General features: G+C 43.9%; 1 protein-coding gene across 1 annotated transcript in view; it reads left to right on the top strand.

The window, feature by feature from the left end:
* Positions 1-4043: 4043 nt before the first annotated feature.
* LOC131237214 (aconitate hydratase 1) overlaps positions 4044-11380 on the top strand; it is a 79996-nt gene continuing 72659 nt past the window's right edge. Inside the window, exons 1-4 of the mRNA XM_058234892.1 lie at positions 4044-4488; positions 4574-4678; positions 4763-4923; positions 5034-5126. Of these exons, the coding sequence (XP_058090875.1) occupies positions 4485-4488; positions 4574-4678; positions 4763-4923; positions 5034-5126 (363 nt within the window). The 5' untranslated portion in view covers positions 4044-4484. The remainder of the gene's footprint in view (positions 4489-4573; positions 4679-4762; positions 4924-5033; positions 5127-11380) is intronic.

Genomic DNA, 11380 nt, shown 5'->3' with positions numbered 1-11380 from the left:
GACTAATAGAAAATTATTGAGATAGTGAAATCCGGAAAACTCACGTTTGAGTTCGTCATCTGGGAGTGGAGTAAGGATTTAGCCGAACCACTATACGACAAGAAACAGAGGTCCGCGAGCACATTAACAAAGGGAAGACCTAAAAATCGGAATCTCTTGAAGAATGTACCTATTAAGGAGTCAAAACCTGATTTGAGCAACAGTTGAGGTGTTATCAAATTCTTTCAACACCTCAGCTTGGCGTTTAACAACCTCACCTTACCGAACTGAGTTTGCTCCTCTCCACCCACCCCAGAAGGGTACTTCGATAAAACTGCCAAAGACGACCACAATTAAAAATGAATAAAAAGAAAGCAAACTAAGGTACAACAGTTCAGATATACAGACCTGGGAGGGGGGGGGGGGGTGAAGGAGGTCGAAACCTAAGAGCTCAACCTGGATAACCCTGGTGTCTCCCAGTCCCCGACGGCCAGAACCACTTCGCCTTCCAGTTCTTATTCGAGGTCGAGATGCTCATGACTATAACTCTGCTAATTTTCTTCCAGGTAGTAAAGTAATACCATCCATCATGGAAAGGGTTCGACTTCACTTGGTACAAAATGAACAAATTCATTCACCATCAGCTCGGGATGATCAAGCTCGGACCAGAGAATGAATGTCCCCACCAATGCTCTCTACGTGTTGGGGATTAGCTGCTTAGGAGCTAACCCCAAGTACATGAGGACTCGCCTCACTATCCTTTGAAGAGGGAGCCTCAACCCACATTGGAGGGTGACCTGGTAGATGGCCACCTCGCCCTCTGGAGGTATAGTTGGGAGCTTGCCTGGTGAGGGGGCTTAAAGTATCACGGAATCGGGAACGTGATACGTCGACCTGATCCGCACTAGGTCGGACTCCATCATCGAAGACCCTACCGACCCTTTCTCCTCTCTCTTTCTCTCTAACAAGGACCTGCTAACCTCTTTGTCCATTGGAGCAGCCCCCTCCGCGTCCTCCGATTTTTCAGCCGAGGATAGCTTCGTGATTCGCGACTCAAGGGATGCCCGGAAGTCCCTGTTGCTCATAATCATCAACGATGATGGTACATGGATTCAACATTGGGTAAAGGTTGTCTGCCCCACCATCACGACTAGGGGTCCCCTCCCGCAAAGTCGAAGTTTCCGGCATGGCCGTGGGCCCAAATCACGATAAAAAACTAGAAGAAGAAAAAAGAAAGGGGGGAGGGGGTAAGGGAGCAGAAGCGAGGCTCACCAAAGGAAGTGGCTCGCCTGAGAAGATGTCGAAAGGTCGCTTGCTAGGAATCACTTAACATTAAGGAAGAAGGAGCACGCGAGAGCAAAAAGGGCAAATAACCCTGCCGGACATTAGGGCACCCCCTTTTATAGTGGAGCCACCTATACGAGCGTTTATTACTCACAATCAATGCGTAGTCGAAACGGCTCATCGTCTCTCTCGTCTCGACACGTGACATGCTTCCACTTGCTGCATGATCCCACGACCGAGGACAGGCCAAACGTCACTGCTTCACTCGTAAAGCGGCGAAAAGGTGCCCTGACAGCCCACGTGACCTCTAGCTGTGGTACACCACCTCAAGGGTGTTGTGCTATGATTACTGATACGCCCTAATATTCGTTCTCACCGCCTTACTCAACATTAATGACAGGATAACTCAACACCCTGAGTAACACTAATCCGACCTAACCGGGTCCGACCCACTTCTCAAGCCTGTTTCGTAGACTTGGAAGTAGGGGGCTTACTATTATGGGGAAAAAGGGATCGACCCATAAAAGACGGTCAACTTGGAACCTTATATGCTAGACCAAACAAGCGACCATGAGAAGCCTTGTCGAGAGCCCGCTTCCTACTTAGAATCCATGACCAAGGAACATGCCCGAAAAAGCACCACCTCCGATGATTCCAAGATCTCCAGAGTTCGTCAGGAAAATTCCGTCCCTCCACTCAACTGATGAGACAGGTCGGTATAGTCTAGGTCGGTGTGACCCAGGTCGGCGTGACTTAGGTCCCCATGGCCCAGGTCGGCACACCCCAAGTCGGTGCGACCTAGGTCGGTGTGACCTAGGTCAGCATGACCTAGGTCGGCATGGTTTAAAGCGGCATGCCACTTCCAGGTCAGGTCGGCCAAGACCACTTCGACCTCTCATTGCACGTCTCCACTGGTTTTAAATAATTAGATCTTACCCAAGAGAGATCCGTCCGAGGTCTTCTCCAAAGATCTCAGAGAATATTTGCGACACGCTTGGACCCTCGAGATCTTTGCCAAGGATCTCGGAAGATCCTCCTACTAGTCTGGGATCCAAATTCCTCTATAATATGTACCTACTAAATAGAGAGATCTCCTCTACACCACCGCCTCTCTTAAAGATATAAATAAGGTGCATCTAATGGTCAAAGGTATGCACAATCTTTAGCTCTAAACCCTCAATACTTATCTGGACCCAGATCTCTTTCCTAACTTAGGCATTGGAGGGTCTCTAGCCAGGGTCTTTCTTGTCCATTCCTTGTGCAGGTAAGAAGGTCCTGAAGGGGCTAACCGGATTTCTGCATCAACAGAAATGATGGGCGTCAATGATGTCTCAGGCATCCTCTCACTGTGATCATCGCAAAGAATGAAGAGAGATAGGAGGTTAGATTTGTACGGTAGGGGATGCCTTTGTGCTCCCACGACGTGCTGTGGTGGAGACAGGTTCTGAAAATGTGAAAAGGGGGAATGGATTGGCTACTCCCCCTACTTTGTGGGCTCCACCATGATGTATGTGTTTCATCCATGCCATCCATCTATTTTTCCAAATCATTTTATGGTATGAGACAAAAAATGAGGTATATCCCAATCTCAAATGGACCACATTACATGAAACAGGGTTAAATGAGAATCGACCATTAAAAACCTTTTGGGGGCCATAAAAGTTTTGGATCAAGCTGATTTTTGTTTTTTCCCTTCAATTGGGCCTGTATGATCTAATCAACCAATTGGATTTCAAATAAACAGTACAGTGGGCCTTAGGAGGATTTTAATGGTGGATATCTAATCACTATTGTTTTCCTGTGGTGTGGTCCACCTGAGATTTATATCCCTCTCTTTTTTGGGATCAAGCCTAAAATGATATGTAAAAATGGATGAACCGAATGGATGAGACACATACATCATGGTGGGGCCCACATAGCACCAACCACCAGCCACCGGGCTGGTGGCAGGGGGAGTAGCCAATCCGTTTCCGTGAAAAAGGGTGTATATATTCGGACGGTTGAAATGCATACCAATGATGGTCCTACGGACCACCAGACCACCATTTCCATTTCAATCGCCACCAAGGGCATGCACCGTATGCCATCTTTCGCATGATGTGGAGCAGATTTCCCTTCAACAAATTGCTCTTCCGAAGTAAAATTATAATGACCGTGCAGACTATAAATACAGAGTCTGCGACGTAGAAATTACTCTCATAATTTCGCTGGATTTGTGAAACCAAACAGCCCTGATGGTCCACATTCAGCTGAAACTGAAGGATTTGTAATTAATCAATTGGTAAGATTACTGAAGCGTAACCCATCCACGGCAAGGGACCCAACATCACACTTGCCTGACAGGCCAATCGTGGGGCCCACTCGCCACAACTCAAAACACGTGTTCACTGTAGAAAGGTGCAGGGATACGTATCTCACACATATATATATATATATATATATATACACGGCTGATTTTTGGGATATCCCATAATTTAGAGGGGACCCATCAAATGCACGGTATTGATGGTCGACACGCATCACGGTGGGGCCTACACAGTTCAGTCTCACGGGAGCTTATTGTGAGGTCGAGCGCATAGTACCTTTTCCCACGTGTGTGTGTATATATCCTTATCAGATTGCTTCCGCGCTGAACATCGAGTAAGCAAGCCAGTCAGCAGAGGCGCGCTCTCACCGCACGCGCGTACTCCTCCCCTCCTCTCCCTCAACCCAGTTTTCTCTCTCTTCCTGTTAATTCATCTCTCCTGCTCTTCCCTCCTCACAAGCCAGCTCTCTATAAAAAATACAAAACGAATTTAAAAAGCCGAAAGACGGACAAGCCCATTTCACACCCACCGCATTTTGTCTCTCTTCCGTAAGCCCGCATGCGATCTTCTCATAAAAGAAATCCCAATAATTCCAAATAGCAATATATCGCACCAAACAGTACTCTCTATCTATATGGTTGGTACGAGGGAGTGTCATGCTGCTAAACAGCTCAGCTCTCCACCTTATAAAAAAACTCTAGCGCCCTCTCTCTCCCTCTCTTCTCCTCCCTTTCTCTGAAACCCCACCTACCCTTCTCTCCTACAAACCCTTATCGCATATCTCTTTCTCCTTCTTCCACTCCTCTCTCTCGCTTCTACTCCTGCTCTTGGTCCCCGGTCAAACGACTCAGACTCCGCACCTTCGTCCGATCTTCCGCTGCCGTTGTTGAGCGCTTTGAGCGCCGGATCGCCACCATGGGTATCTCAACACATCTCTACCGATTTTCGGAAGATCCGATCTCTTTACTTCTTCTGATTGTTCTTCTTTTCTCTGTGGATTTTAGCTACTCGTAATTCCTTCGAGAGTATCTTGATGCCGTTGTCGAAACCTGGTGGCGGTGAATTCGGGAAGTACTTCAGCTTGCCTGCTCTCAACGATCCAAGAATTGGTATTTTTTCTCGAGATTTTTTTTTTTTTTTGAGATTTTATGAATTCAGAACTTCTGATCTGTTTTTGGATGATTGTGCTATAGATAAACTTCCTTATTCCATTAAGATTCTTCTTGAATCTGCTATCCGTAACTGTGATGAGTTCCAAGTTACGGCAAAAGATGTCGAGAAGATCATCGATTGGGAGAGCACTTCTCCAAAGCAGGTTGAGATTCCGTTCAAGCCGGCCCGTGTTCTTCTGCAGGTGATGATTGAGAATGATTTGCGTACAGATTCTTCAATTGTTTTATTTTTAGTTCTTATTATTATTATTATTTTCGGATTATTGGGAGTGCCTTTATTTTCCATTATCAGGATTTTACTGGTGTTCCCGCTGTGGTCGATCTTGCGTGCATGCGTGACGCGATGAACAAACTTGGGAGCGATTCAAATAAGATTAACCCATTGGTAAGTGTTATTTCCAGCTTACTTTTGGTTCATTCATTTGCACGGTGCAGACTTTGATACGTGCATACAACATGCACTCAAACGCATGTATGTGCACATATATATACATCCCAATCCTGGGAATAAAGGAAAGCCATTAAAATTGTCAACTCTGTTTCAGCTCTCTCTCTACAAGTCTGCAGGGTAAAAATTTAATTTTCTGATTTATCATCCCAAGCGGTATATGGTTTCTTTTTCATTAGAATTGTGAATTTTTGAGAAACTGAATGTTTATTCTTTATGAATGGCATGGTACTCTGGTAATGGAGGAAACATGATTCAGCAAGTTATTATAATGATTTTCAGGATCTGATGTGAGCTTCAAAGGAAGCTTGGAGAGAAGTACAGTATATTGCTGTTGAATTTTAGGAGTCCATGTGACAAACTAAGCAATCTGTTATGCGATTGTTTTATTTTAATAAGATTTCTCATATATAAATTACTTGCATGTGATAAATGTGATGCCAATACTGTACATTCCTTGTATACTTTAGATTGAGTTACTACAAAGATCAAGAGGGTTATATATGAAATGATAGTAATACTGTACATAACAATGTGATATGAAATAATGTGACATTAATATGTGTGCCCCACCATGAGGATCACTTGTGCACAGATCTATCATATCGACTCATTGAGTAACCACATTTTTATTTTGCAAAAACAAGAAAAATAAGTTTTGGGTTTAGGGTCTAGGGTTTCATTAACAAAAGGGTTTGGGTCTAGGGTTTCATTAATAAAAGGGTTTAGGGTCTAGGGTTTCATTAAGAAAAGGGTTTAGGGTCTAGGGTTTCATTAATAAAAGGGTTTAGGGTTTCACCAAACACGAGTAGCCATTATGCTTATCTGAAGGTAAACCTAATGATCATCTTGTAGAAGGAGCTAATTGAAAACCAAATCGCTCTTTTCTTTGATCCAAACCAATGAATCCCTAACACCTAACGAGGGTAACTAAAAATAGACCCTTTTTTCCTTTAATCCAAACCAATAAATCCCTAACACTCGATGAAGGTCGAATACCTTGAAGATGCTCCAACAAACAAGTGGATTCTTCTTTTTCCTCTTATAATAGATTCCTCCCACAAGGAGGAAGCAACACCACTACACTACCTGAAATTGAGCAGTCAATTCTCGGTATGGCCTAGCTAGGCTTGGAAAATCGACACGAAGCAGACTCCATCTGTCCAAACATCTTCCCAGAAACAAATCGTTGAACCGTCTCCTATAGAGAATCCAATCCCCTCCTTGAATTGCATCCCCAAACTGATAATCGACTTCCACAATACTGAAGCCCTATAGAAAGACACCACCCTTCCTCCTTGACACCATACTTGCTTACTAGCACCTTCCTCCACAAGCTGTCATCTTCTACATTAAATTGTCAAAGCCATTTACCTAGAAAGGCTGAATTCATAGCCTCCAACCTCCTTAAACTTGCTCCCCCTCCTCGCAAGGCTTGCACACCTTCTCCCACTTCAGAAGATGAAATTTTTACTTTTCTTCTTCAACCTGTCTATCCTTAATAAGCAAAGTCTAAGAGTATAAACACTGATTTTTCAAGGCACAACCCCAACACCTACTGCCCTCTCCTTGTTGAGGGTAACTGGTTGTTGGTCCCGCTGTGCTTCATGTTTCTAGGTGTTAAGGTCCTTTGTTATACTATTGTAATTGGACAAAAAGTCCCCAACTTTTTGTAAAAACATCCCACGGAACCTCCTAGGTTTGTAAAGACATATACAAAAACAAATCCCCACCTTTGTTAAAAGCCTATCCCATTAGGTTTAGGTTCTTCCTTTCCAATTATAGACTTCTCAGTTTACATAACCTAAAACGAAAAAAACAATATTTAAGAATCGTGAATGGAGAGATAGGTTGTGAAGAAAGAGTGGATGGAAGTTCGATGGTGTAATCATGGGTATTTAACGTTATCAGAATTGCCGACAATCTTTGTTACGTGATTTTCAATGGGTTGGTTGCTAGTAAGTTTTTCTAGAGTTTTTGGAAGGGCTGGTGTGGTTTCGGAAGTGATTATTCCCAAAGATTGGAAAACAATAAAACCAAGGGGATTCACTTTTGTTCGCATGCAATCAGAGTACCAAGTGACGAAAGCAGGTGCTATGTTGAACGACAAAGGTTTTGGGGTAGAAAACTTCAGGTCCAGAGAGCGCGTTTTGGACCTGATGTGAAAAATAGGGAATGGCATAAGAAATCATCAGGATGGAATAGTAAGAGAAGGGAAATACATATTGGTCTGGTGCAGGATCAGTTAGATATTAGAGAGATGGAAGGCCATACAGGGAGAGAACCAATAGCTTCCTCAGGCAAGGATATGAAGAGTTAGATATCACTGGTGGGAGAGACGTATATTGTTCCTAATATTGGATCTGACTATGGAAAATGGAAAAAATGTTAGGGATAAAATGAGGATCTTTTAGTGACGTTTTAGTTGGTGCTCGTGGTGATTCAGAAGGATAGGTTGGCAAGACAACAACAACGGAAACAAAGTCTTCTCCGAGGTGGGTTTGGGGAAGAAGAGATAAAATGGATTTGGAGAGAATGTGTTGGAACTTCACAAGTTGTGCACATCCAAGAAGAGGTGGTTGAGAAATCTTTTACTTCTATTCAAAATTCGCTAGTCGTTGAAACTTCAGAAGAGGGAACTTTATCACAACTTATGATATGATTAAAGGTAGATTGCAAGATAGTAGTTGAAAATTTCATTATGATAACTTTTGGCTCTTCATTAGTATGGGTTTCATTTAAGTCAGAGATAAATATTGACTGTATCTTGCTGATAGGTGCCATTTTTTCTGATGGACTTGTTAAAAGAATTTTACGATGGTATGAATCAACCCCTTTTCGTATGGAGGAAGTTTGGTTTTTGGTATGTGGGATTCCTTTTGAATTATGCTCTCGTGAGGTTTTTATTGCAATTGGTTCATGCCTTGGAGAGATGGTGGCAATTGATGATGCTATGGAGAATGGTTTTGAAATTAGCGTTGCTCGACTGTAAGGAAGAGATAGTGTGTGCAGGATTTAGCTTTGTTGCAAATTGTTGTTGGAGATGCTTATTTAGCTCCCTCGATTCAAAGGGAGGATCAGTGGGGGAGACTCTTTCGATGGGGAGAAATATGGAGGAGAAGGGTGTCAAAAGTGGAGACTAAAGGCGATCACCATGACGGGAAAGATGCAACAACACAACTTTTATTCTGCAGCAAAGTACCAGACTCTAGGATGGACATGTGTCCTCGTAATGGTGGTAGAGATGTGGTTGGTGAATCACGATCAGCTGAGATGGGGACAAAAAATAAATACGTGGTAGTGGGAGCATTTTTTGTTCCATCCTCAGCTCTGAACCATACTTATGATTTAGGGTTGGATGCCGAAGCTTTGATCAAAGCAACATTTGTACCTAGAAGAAGGAAGGTATCGAAGGTTTTGAACTAGCTTTGGGACACATGGAAGGTTAATAACCTAGCATTTTTGACGCGGACATCACGCGCACACGCACACGCACGCCACCCCCCCTACGCACGTCGCAAGGAGGAGGACCCCATCGTCGATCTAGATTGATGGCGATGTCCAGGGAGGGCCTCCTAGCTAGAAGACGGAGTTTTGGTTCGTTGGAGTGGGCCCGGTAGTCAAGTTAAGCCCATCATGGGATCTCATGATCGTGGCCCACTAGTCTAATTAATTTCATATTTTAGGTTTTTCTTATTAATGTTATTTAGAGTATCATGGATGGTTTAAATTTCTTTGATTAGTTTTTATTTTTGTTTACTTCATCGCCAAGTAATAGGTTGCGCATATGGCGCGAGTTTTGAGGTATAGGGTTTTCCTATAAATAGGCACCCCTTGTAGGTTTTTTTCTCATTGAAGTTTAATAAAAATTCTGCGTTTTTCTACTCCTCTGAGTTCTCGAGTTGTGGAAATCCAATTGGGTGTGAAGCCCTCCCTTCATTGAAGGGCTAACTACCGTGGTGCGAAGCCACATCGATCCCGATTCGCCTCCATCTTCTATCATCTCTATTTCTCATCTCCTACCACCATCCGCACTTCAAATCTGTCTTTTATTGCAACAGTTTTCCTCTTTACAACAGAATTTCAGATTCTGGCCCTGTAAGAGGGTTGAAACTTCGGCGGAGCACCACGCATAGACTGCGCATCCGATCGATACGAAACTTGGGGGTTTTGAAGCCCTCTCCTAGCCGACCAGAGCCAATGAGCTGCTTTCCGCGTTCGGTGCCCCCTCGCACGTGCGGCTGGACCCTTGTGCACATGCGACAGGCTTGGCCCGTTGTCCGCGCACGGGGACTATCTCCAGGTTCAGATTTCTGCCTATTTTACTCATCTCATACCTATTCTCCCTAACCCTAACCCTAAATTGCATTACTTTCAATTTATTTGCCCCTTTTTCTTACCTTAGGGTTCTTTCAATTGGAATTGGTGAATCTCTTAGATTAGGGACTGATTGCTGTGCATGTGTGGCTGATTTTTACTCCCCTTTCAATATCGTTTGGTCCATAATTTTACTGATCCGGCCCTAACCTGTGTAGGCCTGGACCCGCACAGATTTCCCTTGCTTGAATGTTTGAACTTTTGTGTGGGATGTGGAATTTTATGTGATTGTTTCTGAATTAGTATAATCTAAAGCCTGAGATCTTGCATATCATATTTAATTTTCATGTCCTGCATCAAATTTGGTATCAAAGCCTAGGGTTCTTATAGGGGAATGCATTACATGTTTAGGGTAGTTTGTTTAAGTCCATGCATCCAATTTCATCATATATAGTTGTTTAGAAGTCCGTAGTTACTGATTATTAGTTGCTGAAATTTCTGTTATAGGGAAGCTAGTAATTCGCATTGCTGTAACTTTCTGTTATTCCCTTATTTTGACGACTATATTGATAGATTTTACTAGCACTGCGTAGTTTCCCTCATATAGAGTCTCATAGGATCATTTGGCCCCATTTAGTTGCATATAGTCGTAGTAGAAAGTCCTTAGGTGGAGTTAGCAGTTGTATGCCCACACGTATGGGTCGTGGTTTTGGTTTGCACCCTACACTAAACATGGAGCAACTACAAGAATCAGTGAACAAGTTAACCCAGCAGGTTGATTCTTTGAGTAAGCGCTTGGAACAACGCATAGATCAACGCCTTGACCAATTTAATGATCGCGTTACCCAACTAGAGGCCTCCCTCAGGGTAAACCCCACCATTGGGGAAGATGTCCAATCTGAGGCAAGTGGTCAGGAGGTTAGACCAAGGAATGGAGGCGCACCTGTGCACCCACCGCGCGAGGGACATCATGACCAATATGACCCAGACGCGCAACTCAAGGGAGTTAGAGTAGATGCCCCTACGTTTGATGGCCACTTGGACCCTAAAGCCTTTTTAGATTGGTTGGCGGATATGGACCACTATTTTGATTTGTATGACATGTTGAATGCTCGACGAGTCCAGTTCGCCAAGATGAAGCTTGTGGGCCAAGCAAAGAGGTTTTGGCGACGGTAGAGCGAAAGAAAGAAAGAGCGAGGGAACTCCCAATAGTTCATTGGGGAGAAATGAAAGAAACACTTAAAGAGAAGTACCTCCCTTTCTCTTATCACTTGCGGTTGATCGAGGAGTGACAGTCTCTTTGACAGGGTTCCATGAGTGTTGCTGACTACATTGAGAAGTTCGAAGAGTACTTGACCCACTGCGAGGTTGATGAGGACCTCGTACTCACCCTTGCTCGTTTTAAAACGGGCTTTCGTCTTGACATTAGGAGAGAATTGCTTGCCAAAGATATATAGACACTATTGAGCAATTGTATTAAGTAGTGTTAGACGTCGAGCAATACCTCAAGGCATCTGTGGGAAGGCAATTTGACTTTCGCGATTCTAGTGCTAAGGCCAACCCCTCTGGGGTTAAACATAACACTGGGTACCAGAATAAACCTTCCAACAGTTTTCAACTTAGGCCCAAGGGTAAAGAAATTGTCGGGTCTAGCTCACGTGGAAGTGGAGCAACTAGGTGTTTTAAGTGTTAGGGATTTGGTCACTTTGCCCACCAGTGCGGCACGAGAGAGGGCACCAAAGTATTCCTTATTGATGGGCAAGTAGAAGTAGTGCCCCCGGAGAGTGACGGTGAGGAGGAAGAATATGAGCCAGTAGAAACCCTAGTGATGATGAAGAGGGGGCGCAAGAGTCTGAAACCCTCGCAGTTGTGCG

This window comes from Magnolia sinica, chromosome 2 (assembly GCF_029962835.1).
Source record: "Magnolia sinica isolate HGM2019 chromosome 2, MsV1, whole genome shotgun sequence".
Taxonomy (NCBI): domain Eukaryota; kingdom Viridiplantae; phylum Streptophyta; class Magnoliopsida; order Magnoliales; family Magnoliaceae; genus Magnolia; species Magnolia sinica.
This window is presented reverse-complemented; position numbering and strand designations above follow the sequence as displayed.